At 40.7% G+C, this 19,861-nt stretch overlaps 1 protein-coding gene across 3 annotated transcripts in view; it reads left to right on the top strand.

Annotated features, from left to right (window-relative positions):
* cdc14ab (cell division cycle 14Ab) overlaps positions 1-19,861 on the top strand; it is a 128,487-nt gene that overhangs the window by 81,267 nt on the left and 27,359 nt on the right. For all 3 annotated transcript variants that reach the window (XM_067990587.1, XM_067990585.1, XM_067990586.1), the window contains one exon: positions 12,559-12,721. In XM_067990587.1, the coding sequence (XP_067846688.1) occupies positions 12,559-12,721 (163 nt within the window). The remainder of the gene's footprint in view (positions 1-12,558; positions 12,722-19,861) is intronic.

Genomic DNA, 19,861 nt, shown 5'->3' with positions numbered 1-19,861 from the left:
TAAAAGGGATTTAATCCATTGTGAACTAACCACAATTTTGACTCAATATTCATTCTTGCATATTCCATTGCCTTGTGATCTTTCCTGTTTGCTTCAAATTCTGCCCTCCCCATTGGTTCCATTTGCAGCCTCATTTATTTGCATCTAAACCCATTCCTCCCCCCCACCCCCAAGGCTTTCCTCACTTGATTTGCTCCAATTACCTTCATAACGTGCCCCCTCTTGCTCTTGTACTGAGAGGTGTTCAGATGTCGGAATGAGACTTCACCCGTGCTCTGAAACTAGTCTAACATCCGTGGAAGTAATAATTGTTAGTGCAAGACTTAAGAACATAAGAAATGCTTAAACATCAAGGCAAAGGTGGTAAAGAATGCCTCTCCAAATAAGTAAATTGCCAATGTCTGCTGCTTTTTTTCTGTCTAAATCAATCACCTTCTGGGATGCAACTCTTAGCCCAACTCTTAGGAGCAGGAGTAGGCCATTAGGTCCCTCAAGCCTACTCCACCATTCAATAAGATCGTGACCTCAACTCTATTTTCCTGCCCGATCCCCATATCCCTTGATTTCCCCTAGAATCCAAAAATCTATCTATCTCCGCCTTTAATATACTCAGTGACTGAGCATCCACAGCCCTCTGGGGCAGGGAATTCCAAAGATTCACAACTCTGTGACTAAAGAAATTTCTCCTCATATTAGTCCTAAATGGCTGACCCCTTATCCTGAGACTATGCCCCCCTAGTTGTAGACTCTCCAGCCAGGGGGAACAGCCTCTCTGCATCTACCCTGTCAAGCCCCCTCAGAATCTTATGTTCCAATGAGATCACCTCTCATCCTTCTAAACTCCAGAGAGTATAGGCCCATTCTACTCAATCTTTCCTCATAGAACAACCCTCTCATCCCAGGAATCAATCTAGTGAACCTTTGTTGCACTGCCTCTAAGGCAAGTATATCCTTCCTCAGGTAAGGAGAACAAAACTGTACACTGTACTCCAGATGTGGTCTCACCAAAGCCCTGCAGCAAGACTTCCTTATTCTTGTATTCCAACCCCCTTGCAATTAAGGCCAACATACCATTTGCCTTCCTAATTGCTTGCTGTACCTACATGTTAACTTTGTGTTTTGTGTACAAAGACAGCCAAATCTCTTAGAACACCAACATTTAATAGTTTCTCACCATTTAAAAAGTATTCTGTTTTTCTATTCTGCCTACCAAAGTGAATAACCTCACATTTCCCCACATTATACACCATCTGCCATCTTCTTGCCCACTCACTTAACCTGTCTTTATCCCCTTGCAGACTGTGTCCTCCTCACAGCTTACTTTCCCACCTAGCTTTGTATTGTCAGCAAACTTTGATACATTACACTCGATCCCTTCATCTAAGTCATTAATACAGATTGTATAGTTGAGGCCCAAGCACTGATCCTTGCGGCACCCCACTAGTTACAGCCTGCCAAACTGAAAATAACCTATTTAGTCCTACTTTCTGTTTTCTGTCTGTTAACCAATCCTCTATCCATGCTAATATATTACCCTCAACTCCATGAGCCCTTATCTTGTGTAACAGCCTTTTGTGTGGCACCTCATCGAATGCCTTTTGAAAATCCATATATACTACATCCACTGGTTCGCCATTATCTACCCTGCTAGTTATATCCTCAAAAAAAACTCGAATAAATTTGTCAAATACAATTTCCCTTTCATAAAACCATGTTGACTCTGCCTAATCATATTATGATTTTCTAAGTGCCCCATTACCACGTCCTTAATAATGGATTCCAGCATTTTCCCAACTACTGATGTCAGGCTAACTAGCCTGTAGTTCCCTGTTTTCTCACTCCCTTCTTTCTTTAATAGTGGTGTTACATTTGTTACCTTCCAATCCACTGGGATCGTTCTAGAAACTAGGGAATTTTGGAAGATCACAACCAATCCATCCACTATCTCTGCAGCCACCTCTTTTAGAGCCCTAGGATGTAGGCCATCAGGTCCAGGGGATTTGTCTGCTTTTAGTTCCGTTAATTTCTCCAGTGCTTTTTCTTTTTCATTAATATTAATTACTTTAAGTTCCTCACTCTCATTAGGCCCTTGGTTCCCCACTATTTCTAAATAGTTTTTATTTTTCAATGGTATGTATATTCTTTGAGAATTATGACATTTTTTAAAATGTTTGCCATTGATTATCTACCGTCATTTCTTTTAATCTAATTTCCCAATCAACTGTAGCCAACTTGCCCCTCGTACCTCTGTAATTGGCTTTGTTCAAGTTTAAGACTCTAGTTTTAGACTTAAGTACGTCACTCCCGAACTCATTGTGAAATTCTAACATATTATGATAACTCTGCCCCAGAGGATCCCTTATGAGATTACTAATTAATCCTGTCTCATTACACAAGACAAGATCTAAAATAGCTTGTTCCCTGTTGGTTCCACGACATATTGTTCTAGGAAACTGTCTCGCATGCGTTCCATGAACTCTTCCTCCGAACTACTTTTGCCAATTTGATTTGCCCAGTCTATATGAAGATTAAAGTCCCCATAATTATTGTATTACCTTTGTTACAAGCTCCTCTTTTTTCTTGATTACTACTTTGTCCAACAGTATAACTACTGTTAGGGTGCCTATGAATACTCCCACCAGTGTTTTCTGCCCCTTGTTATTTCTTAGTTCCAGCCATACTGAATCTACTTCCTGATCTTCCAAGCAAGATCCTTTCTCACTACTGTCCTTATGTCATCCTTTATTATCAGGGCTACCCCCCGTCCTTTTCCATTTTGTCTGTCTTTTCGAAAAGTCAAGTACCCTGGAATATTTAGTTCTCAACTTTGGTCACCTTGCAACCACATCTCAGTAATGGCTACTAGATCAAACCCATTTTTCTCTATTTGTGCCATTAATTCATCTATCTTGTTACAAATGCTTCATGCATTCAGATAAAGTGCCTTTAATTTTAACTTTTTACTATTTTTCCCTGATTTGACTTTATTCATTGAAGCACTATTAGCATTAAACTCTCTCTCCCTTCCTGACACACTCTGCTTATCTAATTGCTACACTGCGCTATGGCCTTGACTTTTCTCTTTAGATTGATAAATTTACCCTTGTACCCTTTCTACCCCCTTCCCCTTTTTAATTTAGTTTAAAGCCCAATCTACCACCCTATTTATTCGATTCACCAGGATACTGGTCCCAGCCTGGTTTAAATGGACCCTGTCCTGACAGAACAGCTCCCTCTTTTCCCAGTACTGGTGCCATTGCCCAATGAATCGAAACCCCTGTTTCCCACACCACTCTGAGCCACACATATAATTCTCAGCTCTGTTTGACCCTGTGCCAATTTGCACATGGCTCAGGTAGTAACCCAGAAATTATTACCTTTTGAGGTTCTGCTTATTAATTTGGACCCTAGCCCCTCAAATTCCCTCAGCAGAACCTCATTCCTAGTTCTACCTATGTCATTGGTTCCTATGTGGACCATGACAACTGGATACCTCTCCTCATGTTCCAAGTTCTTGTCCAGTCACAAGGAGATATCCTTAACCCTGGCACCGGGCAGGTAACACAGCCTTCGCGACTCCCGGTCGCAGCTGCAGAGAACGGTATCTATCCCCTAACACTACCACATTCCTTTTTACTCACCCCCTTTCCCGCCCCCCCCCCCCCCCCAACTTGAATGGCCTATTGTACCATGGTGCTGTGGTCAAATTGCCCATCCTCCCTGCAACCTTTTGGTCTCATCCACACAGGTAGCAAGTAGCAAGTACCTCGTACCTGTTGGACGAGGTCAAAGGCTGAGGCTCCTCCATCACTGCATCCTGGGTCCCCATACCTGCCTGACTCTCAGTCACATCCTCTTGTCCCTGACCACTGAACAAATCTAAACCACTACTTAACCTAAGGGGTGTGACTGCCTCCTGGATCAAAGTGTCCAGATAACTCTTCCCCCTCCCTGATGCATCGCAATGTCCGCAGCTCGCACTCCAGCTCAACAACTCTGAGCCGAAGTTCCTCAAGTTGTAGACATCTACTGCAGATGTGGTTGCTCAGGATCTCGCTGGTCTCCACCAACTCCCACATCGACGCACCACCTGTCCTTACTTCCTTATCTAACCTTGTTTTGTACATTTAATTAATCAAAGTTTTTATGTAATTAATTGACTTGGTTAATTTGTAGTTTTTTTAAACTAATTAATTTATCTACTTTGAACTAGTTTTCTGCTCTTTTTAACTTAGTGTTTGTTTAGTTTTAAGGCGTTTTAACTAACAGACTAGCCACTAAAAACACTAACCGCCACTAAAAACACTAACCACCACCAAAGACACTAACCACTAAACACAATACCCACTAAAAATACTTACACTGACTTACCCTCTGCCCTCATCTGTGACATCACTTTTTGTCTTTTTCTTGATTTTTTTTTTTGATTTCACCGCTCAGGTCTGCTCTCCCCGCTCCTTTTTATTCACCGCTCAGGTCCGCTCTCCCCACTCCTTTTTATTCACCGCTCAGGTCCGCTCTCCCCGCTCCTTTTTATTCACCGCTCAGGTCCGCTCTCCCCGCTCCTTTTTATTCACCGCTCAGGTCCGCTCTCCCCGCTCCTTTTTATTCACCGCTCAGGTCCGCTCTCCCCGCTCCTTTTTATTCACCGCTCAGGTCCGCTCTCCCCGCTCCTTTTTATTCACCGCTCAGGTCCGCTCTCCCCGCTCCTTTTTATTCACCGCTCAGGTCCGCTCTCCCCGCTCCTTTTTATTCACCGCTCAGGTCCGCTCTCCCCGCTCCTTTTTATTCACCGCTCAGGTCCGCTCTCCCCGCTCCTTTTTATTCACCGCTCAGGTCCGCTCTCCCCGCTCCTTTTTATTCATCGCTCAGGTCCGCTCTCCCCGCTCCTTTTTATTCACCGCTCAGGTCCGCTCTCCCCGCTCCTTTTTATTCACCGCTCAGGTCCGCTCTCCCCGCTCCTTTTTATTCACCGCTCAGGTCCGCTCTTCCTGACTTGTGTCCCCATAGAGCTCCACACGTATGTTGTATGTGATCTTTTGTAATATAGCTGTCATTAAGAAGAGAGGGATTAGAGCTGGACAGAGACAAGTAGCGTGGGTGGGAACTCTGCACAGAGTTGGGGAAGAGGAAAGAGAAGACAGCCTGCCTGTTGATAAATTGTTCCAATCCTCCCTTATTTCAGATGTGTGGCACCTACAATTGATCCTTGCCTGTATACGTTTTAGATCTGTTGGAGTGTCACCTTTAACATTTGTTTAGATCCAGACCACTGCCTCTCCCTTTAACTTAAAAATTGTGTGTTAAACTATTAAAATACTGATTTGTGTTTTGTTTTTAGTGACTTCTTGCTCCTTTTCTCTGTTTTGACTTTCTAGGGGAGTGTCAGAGTTATACCACGCAAGGGGTGGAGGTCACCTGCTTAATGTCGCTTACATTCCTCTGAGCGGTTATAAATCTGTTTCCCTACTTTCCTCAGCAGTGGTTAAACTTTAACTCCTATACACTTCATCTGGTTTTCCTTTACCTAAAGACCAATGAAGGTGCAGATCAGGGAAAGAAGTGAGAAAATAAGTAGAATTGGGAAGAGGAAGAGATTACTTCATGATAGCTAATCCTGCTTGGCTGGAAGGTTTTTGAGGAGGAAAAGGGGAGAGACTTGGCTGGCAAGCCAGAGATCCAAACAGGTGGCTTGACTGTATCACTGCCACGTGTTTAGTATGTGCTGAGCTTTTCAAATTGGCAGGAATATACATCATCATGTTGGGGAGGAAGCCAAATTTTACATATTCTGAAAAGAAAGGAATCTTGACCATTTGGCGCCAAAGTGAAGCACTATATGCTTGTGGTTGGAGTGATTTCATCTCTCATTTGCCTGACTCATTATATTTCTCATTTAATGTACTTTTTGCTCACCTGATACCTCAGCTTTAGTATTTTTTTCAAGACAATATTTTATGAAGGAAACTATCCTTTATAAAATAAAAAAAAATCTAGAAAAAGTTTGTGAATGATATATTTGTGATCAGGACCTTTTTACTGAATTGATCATATCAAACCCTTAATTAAATTCAAAAGTAAGTAGTAGATAAAGATGACTATCAATCCATTCCTTCATTTACTGATGAGTAATGTGATTTGGTTCTATCAAAATGAGTAATAAAACTTCGATCCTCTTTGCCCCTCCCCACCCCCAAAGAAACACAATGTTAAAATGATAAACTATGCAAAAAACATACATTTTTTAAAAACATTTGTTCAAGCAAATAGGTATTCAAAAGAAATTCCAGATAAGGAAATTAAAGACACAGTTGTCAGTTAACCTAGCAATTAAATAGCATTATACCCTGAGTTTACCAGATATAGTTGTGTATATCAAACATCAGGATGGACAGTGAAGTGTTCTACATGGATGAAGCTAAGCATAGGATTAAACAGTACATTACATATAAACGGCCTGCTGTTTCACCATCACTAGGCATGCTCAAGCAAATGATGTGCAGTTAATAAATGTCAAATCAGTAGCCCGCAAGAGAAAATGACTATTTTGAAGAATAATTACAGCAGGAAATGAAAACAAAAAACACAATAACATCATCTCAAATATACAAATAAAACTTCTTTATTAAAGCAAACAGCAATACTGCAAAGCTTAAACCATTAACATCCATACAAACATGTAAACGGTCTAAGGGTAACTTATTTCCAAGTTCTCTTCCAACAGACTCTACCAGTTTGGCAGACTCTACCAGTTTGGCACATAACCACTACATTGGAAGACCGCAACAAGGATCTGAGAAATGCCAGTTCCAGAATATGAAGAGCACAGCATTCCGAAGCTTGAGGCTTGCTGCGAGCCTGCTGACTGCAGTTTCCACAGGCAAATGATGTAACCAATCTGAGTCTCCCAAATGCTGCAAACAATTTAGTTAAAGCAATAGAAATAAAAATCCAAAGTAAATCAAGTTTAAAATCTCAATTCTGCTGTAATGCTCTGGATATACTGCAAGAATACAAGTGTCTCCACTAAAAAGTCTTATAATATGAAGGTTGATTTCTTAGTGGTGATATTTGTGTTTGTTGATCTTTATTACGTATAGTTTACAAAAGACTAAGCTTGTACTTTGTGGCTTTTTTAAAAGAGCTCCTTGTAATTGGTACAATATTTATCCAAAGGATCTTGTACACCTCTTGTTAAGCTATTGGAGGAAGACTACCCTGTTCACTTAGTGCTTGAGTACCTCTGCCTCGACCATACTACACACACATTGCTATGTAATACACACATTCCAGTGATGTAGCTACAAAGAAGTGACCCTGCTACACTCTTTCCCCCCCCCCCCCCCCCAGTACATGCAAATTGCCTTTTAGGAACATAGGTATTCCCATCTAATTTGCCTACTACCATCCTGGTAGTCGCATGATGCAATGATAATAGAGTTGTTGACTAATCATGGCAATCAATCTCTATCAGTTAGTCTACAACAGAGCCAGACATGAAGTGAGGACATCCTCAATGTTAGACAGCTTTGGGAACTATGGGTCCAAAGTCACATGTTGCTTGCAATGATACTACACTTGCCATATGTCATGTCTTCAATTTCTCATATACTGTACCCCAAAATATTATTGCAATTAGGCATTAAAGAAATACCCATGAAACTCAATCTCCTAGCAGAGATGCTATCATCAAAATCTCATGGTTGCAATATTTTTTATAATTCTAGTGCATTATGTCCACAACGTGCCACAACAGATGGGATGCTACACAATATTAAGTATTGTAGGCTGAGAGAACACAATTTGAGATACTGGTGTTGGATTGGGATTAAAGAATATTAGCTGGCATTGATATAGTGCTCACTGCGAAGCTTAGTAGCTATCCCATTTAAAAGGCAATTTGGCTCCAGTCTGTTCTATCCAAGTGAACTAAGGAAGGGAAATGACCAGGGCCACTGTTTTATGGTGACTAAATCTGTTAGTATATTTTTTAATGTGTGGGATCTGGAATTTGCACTAGTATTTTGGTGATCTCATTGTCTAATTACATTAATTTACAGTTAAACCATTGGTTTATGGTGACTCAATAAATCAAATGCATTTTTGTTGCATGGGATTTTGCTATTTATTTTTTGTATCTTGTAATTTCAATTCCATCTACTCCACCCCCCCCCCCCCCCCGACATGAAAATCACAAATCCATTGTCTTTAGGGATTAACTATTTAACCACCTAGATCTGATTTATGAACTCTTCACATAATGCTTTGTGAAATCTGTTTTTTTTAAGTGGGACAGCTACTGGGAGATTTTGAGTGAGCACTGTAACTATGCCATTGTACTATAACATCAAGATTTTTGGGAAAGAAAGAATAAAGTATATTTATCTGGGGGATACTTTATTTGTGATGGTGACAAAAGATTTAGCTGCCCAGCCTTTTGATTGAAATTAAATAAAAGCTAGATTTGCAATAGTATTGTCAATAGTCCGATTCCAGAACATTGGTTACGTGCTTAATTATCATGCTAAGCTTTTAGTGGTACATCGGACATTACAGGGTCAGTGAAAAGAAATCTGTGGCTCCAATCTGCTGCAGAAATCACTTGATTGGCAGCCAAGAACACTTAAAATTAAAAATTATCAGCTTCCAAATTCCATGCTGCTACACGTAATCCAGGGGTTGTATGAAAATTACAGTGTGAGCCGAGGCATGCTTCAGCAAGTAAGCACATATAAATCTTGATGACCTAACCTCCCTCGGACTGAAATAACATGCATCCTGCTTTTTTTTTAAAAGCACTAATGTTTGAACTTTCTCATCCTGTGTAACCACCAATGTTATAAATCATTTTTAATGGAATGTTTTAGAAGCCTGGCTACTTGCGTGAAATTTTTTTTGACAAGTGAAATCAAAAAATTATTATTCTAAAAAGTGCGGTTAGAAGAAAGAACGATGACATGCTACCATAATCCACACTTCACATACTAGCAGCTAATTACACATCATTTACTATAGGCTGAGAACAAGCCTTTGGCCTGGGAGTTCTGCTTGGTGAAAGGAAGGTTCTTAAATTTATTTTAAAATGTATATTTTTGGAGTACTTTTGACATTTGTCTTTTTAACAGACCAACTAGACCGTCACTCCCCCAAAAGCTATCTCAACAGTCATTCTGTGTCTTCTAATCTGCTCTCTTCCTGTACCTAGAAGCACTTAAGCCCCGTCAAACCCCACTCAATTCACCAAAAGGCAAATTCTTCCTCCTCCAATCCTCGTAGTTCATGTTGACATTCTTCTTCCTCTCGCTCCCCCCCTCCCAGTACCACTGTATACTGGTAGCCTCCATTTATCCCTCCCCAAGTTTGTACTAGTATCCTGCTTCCCAGTCCATGCTGATACACTTGTCCTTTCTCCAGTTCATATTGTCACTCTCTTCTTTCTTTTCTCTCCCTCCCCTCTTCCCCCCGCCCCCCCAGCTTTGCAGTTCATGTTGGTACTCTACTACTCTTCCTCTCTCTTCCTTTACCCCCCTCCCCCCAGTGCTTTATTAGATCCCCTGCCTGAGTTATGTTGCTGCTATATTGCAGGCAGAACTGCTGATGTCACAAGAATTCCTGCTCACAGTATGCAGCCACGTTCAATCACTCTTTGCTTGCAGCAGCAGCAGCAATGACAATAGGACTTTTGTGTGAGCCACAAAGAAACATTGAGGGGGAGGGAAGAGAGAGTAGCAGTGTTGAAGGGGGAGTGACCTAGCCTGTGATTTTTTTTTTTGCCCCAAATGTGGGCAATGCTGGTAAGGTCTCCCAAATTTTATATACACTTGTTCAGTATGCATTGGAACTGGTCTATAAACAAACCACAATTCCATGGGTGGAGATATTTAGGGCAATCTTTGACACAGGTGTTCATCCTAAGACAATTGGCACCAAATGCAGAATGTGGCATATGTAAACATGTTTGATTTTGGGACAACATGACTCCACTCGATTCTACAGAAATAATGTTGCATAGTGGAAATGGGTAATTGTACAAGTTCCAAGGAACACTAGGAGTTTCAAACTGAAAGGGAAAATCACATAGGAACACTGGTTATTTCCTGTTTGGTCCACATTCCAGTTTTCCTTTTGTTCAAAGGGAAGTTGATTGAGATCTTCGGAAAGGCCAGAAAAATTCCATTGTAAATGGTTCAAAAATTCTGAGCACGCTGCGTATAATTCATGTGTGAAAAAGCTCATGTTTAGCAGCTATTTTAAGATTTGGGCAGATTCTCTGAGTATAGCCAAGTGGTCTTTCTAATTTTATATTCAACCTGTGCTGTAACTGAACTTTAGTTGGTCTTGAGTTGGCAAAGGCCTCTGATGTTTTCACAGTAAGAAAATTTGCATCTTGTGCATTGAAGATTCAAGTACAAAATAGTTAATGCCAGTCAGTGTTAGTAGTTATGCGAACATTTCTCAGGCAACAGCTAATTTCAATGTGCGTTAAATATAATGATTCCAGGTTTTAATTAAGTTCACAAGTATGTTTTAGGGTAGTAGAACTAAGTGATATCTATATAACCTCTAACTGGAGTCCTGCTTTTACTCAAAATGCAATAATTTTTCTCCAGTGTCTGTCCTTCTAATCTCTGCTGTTTTCCTGGTATGCTGATTTCAGATTGCTGTTGAGGTTGAACATAATAAGTTATGACATATAGATGCCCCTCCAACTAGCAGACTGTAGCTACTCTTTTTATACATGCATCATTTTAAGCATGACATTTTTTCAGTTTTTAAAAAAAACTTGATTGTGTAGAATAGTATTGCCTCTAAATGAGTATTTTACAATTTAAAAAAATGATAATGCACTGATTTGTGTGTGTGGGTATAGCGTGGTAAATTTCACTATTGGATCAGTAGACCAACTGTTGTCATAAAGGCGATGTTGCTTTCCCCTTTTCCTTCCCCACCCTGAACTATAGTAGCCCTTTACTTTGGTTTCTCAATTTTAAAAAGGCAGTAGTTGCTCTACAGCTCCCCTTTTAAAATGTAATCAAGTTCCCATTATCCAGCTGCATGGCTGTGTGTGTGTGTGTGTGTATTTAGAGGCAATGCTGTTGTCTTACTATATTAAAATTTATGCACAACAATTTACCGTGTCAGAAGCCCATATGTGATTAGATGCGATACTACTGCACGTGACACCAAGGAATTGAAAATCAGGGTGAGTACAAAGGTGATGTAGGTTGCAGCAGAGGCAAGTTTAAAATATCTTTATCAGCCTATCTATTTAAATTCAATATGTTGGGCACGCAGTCATTGAAAGCTCTTATGTAAACCAGTTTTTATAGGAAATCTCATTACAAAAGTGCCCATTTTTCTGATAAATTTTTAAAATCTTTTATTGAGTTAGTTTATATTGACTTTTTTTCTTTTTAGAAAAAGGCTGTGTATGGGGGAGGGGAAGAGACTACTGATTACAAGATGCAAATTTCACTTGGGTACCCTTACTTTAGTACAAAGTGCTATGTTAGTGGACCATGGAGTGGTGGTACCACTGAAGTAGCATTGCTTGTGGGTTGAATTACTCACCTTCCCATCTAAAGGAACTAGGTGAGGATCCTTGAGGGAATATAATGAAAAATCAAAGTTTTAAAAAAAGTAGAGAAGTCTCCAATAGTACTGCTCATATCTGTTTTGAGTATACTGGACTTTGAGCAGAATTCCCTAGGCATAAGCGCATAATTCTGCTGCCCCTAATTTTGTTGACTGAAGTTTGGACCTTGAGGGCTGCATTTACAAATCTTTATTCCAAATCATTGGACTTTTGTTTTAGAACAATGATCTTTCCTATTTCCATGTTGTGGGTGTTTTTTTGAAATATTTGTACTTGACCTGTGTGGCTTCAAATGGAGGCTAAAAATAGTTGAACCAAGTTGCCATTGTGACTTTCAGCAGCACTCAAAATCTTTATCTCTTTTCTGCACCTTGTTCTTGAAGGTAGTGACCAGTAACAAACTAGTTTGTGATTTGGGCAGCTGCAACTGTCATCCAAGTTACTGATGATCTTGAAGTTTTATTCTATCTATACAAAAATGGTGGACTTTTTTTTAAAAGGTACAGTTCAAAAACACTGCATCTGGTACTAAAAAATCTGTACGACCCAGTTGAAATGTGTGAACTAAGTCATTAACAAAATGAGGCAATGTTCTCTTCACCACATTAAATGCTCAAATAATTTTAGCTATCGAACTTTTAAGATTGACAAAATCTGGAAAGAGTCACTGCAAGAATGAGAGAGAGCACTCCTCCCCCCTCCCCGCCCCCCAATCCCGGCTCCTGCTGTATTGCTTCTCCAGGAAGAAGAGCCGCCCTACTGCTCAATGGTTAAAATTGGTAGTTTGCGTGGAATTAGAATGTGTGGGTTTGTGCCCGGATCAGGTCAACCAATTTAACCTCCTGGGACATAACACCAAAACACCTGTAAACTGCATCATGTAGTTTTCCTTCTAACTTATTTGAATGTAAAGGTCTGAACAATAATGAGAACCAATTTTGATCCCTTTGATTTGTCTACAGGAAGCAAGGTCACATGTGGCTCGAAGGTGATATTTACAGGTCCTTGAAAAAACAGCGAAGTGCAGATAAAGAATGTGCCGGATTATCCCGGATCATATCTGGCATTGATGGTCTCTCCCTTGGTGGGAACGTGAAGATGCATTCCATAGACAAGACGATGGAGGTAAGGGCGTTCACATCATAACCTCAGTTTTGACAAATTCCTACTGTCTGTATTGTCATCTGCAGGAAGCTGAGCACCCCCGGACCCTCTGCAGCACTTTTTTTTAAAATCCTGTAGCTTAGCAAACTGTATACATAGAATTTCTGCTAAGAACATACAGCTCTTGTGTAAACAGTGCAACATCCCATTTGTTTTTATTTGTTCTTGAGATGTGGCAACGCCGGCAAGGCCGTTTTATTTTCCATTCCTAGTTGCCCTGAGAGAGAGGCAGCCGGCCACCACCTTGATTGTAGCAATTGTTTTTTTTAAACAAATGAGTGGTTTGCTAGGCATTTAAGAGTCAATCATGAGTTGTATGTAGGCCGGACTGCTGGAGTGACCGGTTCCCTTCCGTGACATATTAATGAGCCAGTTTTTTCTTAGGACAATCCAGCAGCATTCAGGATCATTTTTTCCTGCAAATTACCAGATTTATTGAATTCACTTTCACAACTTGGCATGGTGAGATTCAAACATGATCTTTTGGTTTGCTACTCCAGTACCATATCAATATACTACTGTACCCAGTATTTGTAATCATGGTTACATTTTCATAAGCAGCTAATGTGCATCACCATGACGCAACAGTGGGAAGTCGGTACAACTGCCAAGTGTGCATGGGAGTTTTATTTTTCCACTATTGTTGGTTGAGGTAAAAGGAGCCAGAATTGTCCAGTTTTTATATAAAATATGAACTTGTATACAAATACAGTCAACCCCACATATAACAAACACCATTTAGCCAGAGCAAAAATTTGATTCATTTTTTAAAATGAGTAATTTTTTAAAATTAAAAATCAGGCACCTGAGGCCAGAATTGAACAGAATTGCACCATTATATGGCAAGTCAGTACAGTATTTATGGTTGACTGATGGTGTGCCTTATTTTCACACTTTTATGTACAAGAAACTTGCACTGATCATAGAGCTTTCTGAAAGTATATGGGTTTCCAAGTTTTGTCTTGTGGCTTTCTATGGCAGAATATTAAAAACGTGGTGATGGATTGATATCCCCAAGTTTTGGTTGTTTGCCTTTTGAGGACCAGGAAAAATCTTTGTATTACTTTCCATCAGAATGTTAAATTGGTGAGATGGAGTCTGATATTGAGCTGCTGCATGGTCCGTGGAAGTAGTGGGCTTGATGGGTCAATTGTCCTTTTTATCATTCCGTACCTCTTTGTTTTTGCATTCTAAAGTTTATCATAAGAATTGATGTAAATGGACATGCCGGGAAGCTCCTCAATGTATCCTATGGCTCCAGGTATAAAATCAAGGATTGTTTGCCCTTTTTTATAGCCTTGTCTACTTGGACTTCAACCTTTACCTACCCGTGCATCTGCACATCGAAATCTTTTGCTTCTTTTACTCCATTTGATATCTTATTTAAGGTGTATGTTCTTTGTTGCTTCCTATATGTATTACTTCAAGTTTCTCTTCATTAAATTGCACCCATCTTGCTAGCCTAATTCCTCCTGCAGTCTTTCACAATCTTTGTCCCAATTTCCCATATCTCAATTTGGTATCAGCAGCAAATTTCAGTATTATTCCCTCCATTCCTAAGTCCGGATGATTGATGGTTAGTAATTGTTTGGGTTGTAAGAGACAGAGAGTAGGGATAAAAGGAGCATTCTCAGATTGACGGGATGTGATTAGTGGTGTTCCCACGTACTCAGCTTTTCTGTGTGTGTGTGTGTGTGAGAGAGCAGGAAGTTAGAGGTACGTAAACAGACTAGGTTGAGTGGGCGTAACTGTGGCAGATGGAGTTAGCGTTGGATCCGAGAAGGACCAATTGCAATATTTTCTTAATGGTGATAGACTAGGAACTGTGGAGGAGCAAAGGTAATTGGATGTCCATGTACACACATCACTAAAAGCAAGTGCACAGGTACAAAAAGTAATCAAAAAGGCTAATGGAATGTTGACCTTTATCTCAAAGGGGTTGTAATTCGGAAGTGATGATTTGTTGTACAGAGCCTTGGTCAGACCCTATCTGGAGTACTGCATTTAGTTTTGGGCACCGAACCTCAGGAAAGATATATTGGCCTTGGAAGGGGTACAGTGCAGATTCACCGGTATGATACCAGGGCTTAAAGGATCAAATTATTAGGACAGGTTGCATAAACTTGGTTTGTCTTCTTTTTAGTTTAGAGGGTTGAGGGGTAATCTAACCAAGGTCTTTTAAAATGATGGAGATTCAATAGGGTGGGTACAGAGAAACTACTTTCACTGGTGGGATAATCCAGAATAAGGGGGCAAAATTTTTAAATTAGAGCTAGGCCATTTAGGAGTGAAAACAGGAAGCACTTCTTTACACAGGATAGTGGAAATCTGAGCCAACGTCCATTTCCCCCCCCCCCCCCCCCAACCAAAAGACTGTGGATGCTGGGTCAGTTGAAATTTTCAAGACGGATATGGAGTACAGGCAGATATATGGAGTTGTGGTACAGATTAGCCATAGTCTGATAGAATGGTGGAACAGACTCGAGGGACTGAATGGCCTACACATGTTCCTGTGTAGTAAATAAATAAGAGCTGCTCCAACATAAACCCCTGTGGAACACCACTCAGCACATCTTTTTCAGTCCAAGAAACTTCCCTTTGCTTTCAGTCCTTCAACCGTCTCTATCCATGTGGTTACATGCCCCTTAATTCTGTGTGCTGTTGTCTTTGCTATCAGTTGCAACTCTATTGTAATGTACATATACAAATACATCTTTATTTCCACCAGTATTTTTCCACACAAGGGCAATAAACCAATGATACTGCATGCAAAGTTGTTGAACGCTATATTTGTGCGCAGCTTGAAGGCCACGTAACTCGCACAAATCAGACTTAAGTGACTTCTATTGGTCACTTTTCACTTCACTTGTGGAATAAATGTGGCTTTTGCAACGTAACATAGAATCATAGACTGGTACAGCACAGAAGAAGGCCATTTGGCCCATCATGCCTGTGCCAGCCCTCTGGAACATAAGAACATAAGAACATAAGAAATTGGAGCAGGAGTAGGCCAATCGGCCCCTCGAGCCTGCTCCGCCATTCAATAAGATCATGGCTGATCTGATCCCAACCACAAATCTAAAGAACACAAGAAGTCGGAGCAGGACCCGGCCACATAGCCCCTGGGCCCTCTCCGCCACCCACAGGGCATTGACCGATCCGAACTCAGCTTCATGTCCAATTTCCTGCCCGCTCCCCATAACCCCTAATTCCCTTTACTTCTAGGAAACTGTCTATTTCTGTTTTAAATTTATCTAATGATGTAGCTTCCACAGCTTCCTGGGGCAGCAAATTCCACAGACCCACCACCCTCTGAGTGAAGAAGTTTCTCCTCATCTCAGTTTTGAAAGAGTGGCCCCTTATTCTAAGATTATGCCCCCTAGTTCTAGTTTCACCCATCTTTGGGAACATCCTTACTGCATCCACCCGATCAAGACCCTTCACAATCTTATATGTTTCAATAAGATCGCCTCTCACTCCAATGAGTAGAGTCCCAATCTACTCAACCTCTCCTCATATGTCCGCCCCCTCATCCCCGGGATTAACCGAGTGAACCTTCTTTGTACTGCCTCGAGAGCAAGTATGTCTTTTCTTAAGTATGGAGACCAAAACTGTATGCAGTATTCCAGGTGCGGTCTCACCAATACCTTATATAACTGCAGCAATACCTCCTTGTTTTTATATTCTATCCCCCTAGCAATAAAAGCCAACATTCCGTTGGCTTTCTTGATCACCTGCTGCACCTGCATACCAACTTTTTGATTTTCTTGCACTAGGACCCCCAGATCCCTTTGTACTGCAGTACTTTCCAGTCTCTCGCCATTAAGAAAATAACTTGCTCTCTGATTTTTCCTGCCAAAGTGCATAACCTCACATTTTCCAATATTATATTGCATCTGCCAAATCTCCGCCCACTCACCCAGCCTGTCTATATCCCCTTGCAGGTTTTTTATGTCCTCCTCACTCTCTACTTTCCCTCCCATCTTTGTATCATCTGCAAATTTTGATATGTTGCACTCGGTCCCCTCCTCCAAATCGTTAATATAGATTGTAAAGAGTTGGGGACCCAGCACCGACCTCTGTGGAACACCACTGGTTACTGGTTGCCAGTCCGAAAATGAACCATTTATCCCAACTCTCTGCTTCCTGTTCGATAACCAATCCTCCACCCATGCCAGAATATTACCCCCAATCCCGTGATTTTTTATCTTAAGTAATAATCTTTTATGTGGCACCTTGTCGAATGCCTTCTGGAAGTCTAAATACACTATGTCCACTGGTTCCCCTTTATCCACCCTATACGTTATATCCTCGAAGAACTCAAGCAAATTTGTCAGACATGACTTCCCCCTCATAAAGCCATGCTGACTTTGTCCTATTAAATTATGCTTATCTAAATGTTCCGTTACTGTCTCCTTAATAATAGACTCCAAAATTTTACCCACCACAGATGTTAAGCTAACTGGCCTATAATTTCCAGCCTTCTGCCTACTACCCTTTTTAAATAACGGTGTTACATTAGCAGTTTTCCAATCTGCCGGGACCTCTCCTGAGTCCAGGGAGTTTTGGAAAACTATCACCAAAGCATCCACAATCCCTACTGCCACTTCCCTCAAGACCCTAGGATGGAAGCCATCAGGTCCAGGGGATTTATCCGCCTTGAGTCCCATTATTTTACTGAGTACCATCTCCTGAGTGATTTTAATCGTATTTAGCTCCTCCCCCCCGAGAGTCCCCTGTTTGTCCAGTGTTGGGATATTCTTAGTGTCCTCTACTGTAAAGACTGAAACAAAATATTTGTTCAGCATTTTTGCCATCTCCATGTTTCCCACCATTAATTTCCCGGTCTCATCCTCTAAGGGACCTATGTTTGCCTTAGCCACCCTTTTTCTTTTTATATAACTATAGAAACTCTTGCTATCTGTTTTTATATTTTTTGCTAATTTCTTTTCATAATCTAACTTCCCTTTCTTAATCAATCCTTTAGTTACTTTTTGCTGTCTTTTGAAGAATTCCCAATCTTCTATCCTCCCACTAGGTTTGGCTACCTTATATGTCCTACTTGGAAGAGCTATCCAAGTAGTCCCACTCCCCTGCTCTTTCCCAGTAGTCCTGCAAATTTTTCCACTTCAAGTATTTATCCAGTTCCCTTTTGAAAGTTAGAATTGAATCTGCTTCCACCAACCTTACAGGCAGAGCATTCCAAGTAACTCGCTGCGTAAAAATATTTTTCCTCATGTCATCTTTTATCAAACAGTTTCTCCTTGCTTAATCTATCAAAACCCTTCATGATTTTGAACACCTCTATCAATCTCCCCTTAACTTTCTCTGCTCTAAGGAGAACAACCCCAGTTTCTCTAGTCTCTCCATGTAACTGAAGTCTTTCATCCCTGGTACCATTCTAGTAAACCTCCTCTGCACCCTCTCTAAGACCTTGACATCCTTCCTAAAGTGTGGTGCCCAGAATTGGACACAATACTCCAGCTGGGGCCTAACCAGTGTTTCATAAAGGTTTAGCGTAACTTCCTTGCTTTTGTACTCTATGCTTCTATTTATAAAGCCATGGATCCCTTATGCCTTTTTAACAGCCTTCTTAACTTGCCCTGCCACCTTCAAAGACTTGTCTAAGTACACCCCCAGATCTCTCTGTTCCTGCACCCCCTTTAAAATTGTACCATTTAATTTATATTGCCTCTCCTCATTCTTCCTACCGAAATGAATCCCTTCACAATTCTCTGTGTTAAATTTCATCTGCCACGTGTCTGCCCATTTCACCAGTCTGTCCTCCTGAAGTCTGTTGCTACCCTTCTCACTGTTTACTATATTTGAGTTTTTTGTCATCTGCAGACTTTGAAATTATGCCCTGTATACCCAAGTCCAGGCCATTAATATATATCAAAAAAAGCAGTGATCTCAACACCAACCCCTGGAGGACACCACTGCAGCGTTCCATTTATGTGGCTTGTATATAGTAAACTTGTTGAAAATTCAAAAAATAAATTGTGTGTAGTATAGCTGATTTAGAAATGCACATGTAATTAAAGGAGTTTTGCTCTGGTGTGGTGTTTGTTTTTTGTTTAGTGCAGTCGAATTTTGTTGTCGACCAGAAGGCTTTGGACTGCTGTCATCTGGGATAGCGACATCAGTTGATGTTTGGTTATGCAGGATGGAGTAAAGGAATGTATGCGCACTAGCCTTTAGAAAGTGGATGGAGCATGTGCTGGTTATTGGAACACAGTACTATAGGTTTAGTTATTAGGAAGGGGATGTAGTGATAAAATGGGTTTGCATTTGTAACTGATCATCAGGACATGACTTTTGTAGGAACATTTGGTTCTGTTTTGCTTACGAGATGTTTGCATCTGTTTTGAGTTCTATAACTAGCACCAGCAAGTTATTTTTTGTGCTGCTGACACTTCACAATGATTAGGAGCAGTCATGGTGAGGAAGTTGCCATGGTTTCAGCTTGTACTTGCTGATTGTGAGAGTGCGAACAGCTGTTTGATTTAATAAACGCAGCTGGTAGCTAACAGCAAAGTAGTTCAGGTGGAATGGATGTATCTGACTTCTCACTTTTATGCTGTTCCTCGTCCCTTGCGTAAAACTAGTCAATTTTACTTGCATATATATTGAAATAATTTTGTGATTGTACTTGCCCGTTCCCACTTGGTCATGCGCTATATGGTCAGTCTCCCAGGCTGCAGTACTGATGTTTTTTTTATATATTCAGTGCAAATACAAGTGCAACTCTCTCAATGTAAATGGTGTAGAAGACCCTCTCTTTCCCTCTCAATTGCACACATTGCTGTCCAGCGTTGGTTTGCTCTCACATCCTCCTGATTTCTAATCAGAAAGCAGAATGGTCCGGGGGAGTCAGCAACCAGACTAGTAAGCGTGTGTGTTCTCTATGTGCCACTAAGGGCTACACACGATAAACTCACAGGTAACAACAGTGAAATGGCAGAAATGTTGAATAGTTACTTTGCCTCCATATTTACCAGGGAGACTAACAAGGTGGGCAGGACATTAGAAAGGAGATCGAAAAAGATATTAAAACATTTAAGATAGAAATGGAGGAGATAATAAACTAATCAATAAACT

This window comes from Heptranchias perlo, chromosome 9 (genome assembly GCF_035084215.1).
Source record: "Heptranchias perlo isolate sHepPer1 chromosome 9, sHepPer1.hap1, whole genome shotgun sequence".
Classification (NCBI taxonomy): domain Eukaryota; kingdom Metazoa; phylum Chordata; class Chondrichthyes; order Hexanchiformes; family Hexanchidae; genus Heptranchias; species Heptranchias perlo.
Note: the sequence above shows the minus strand (reverse complement) of the source record. Positions and strands in the feature narration are given on the sequence as shown.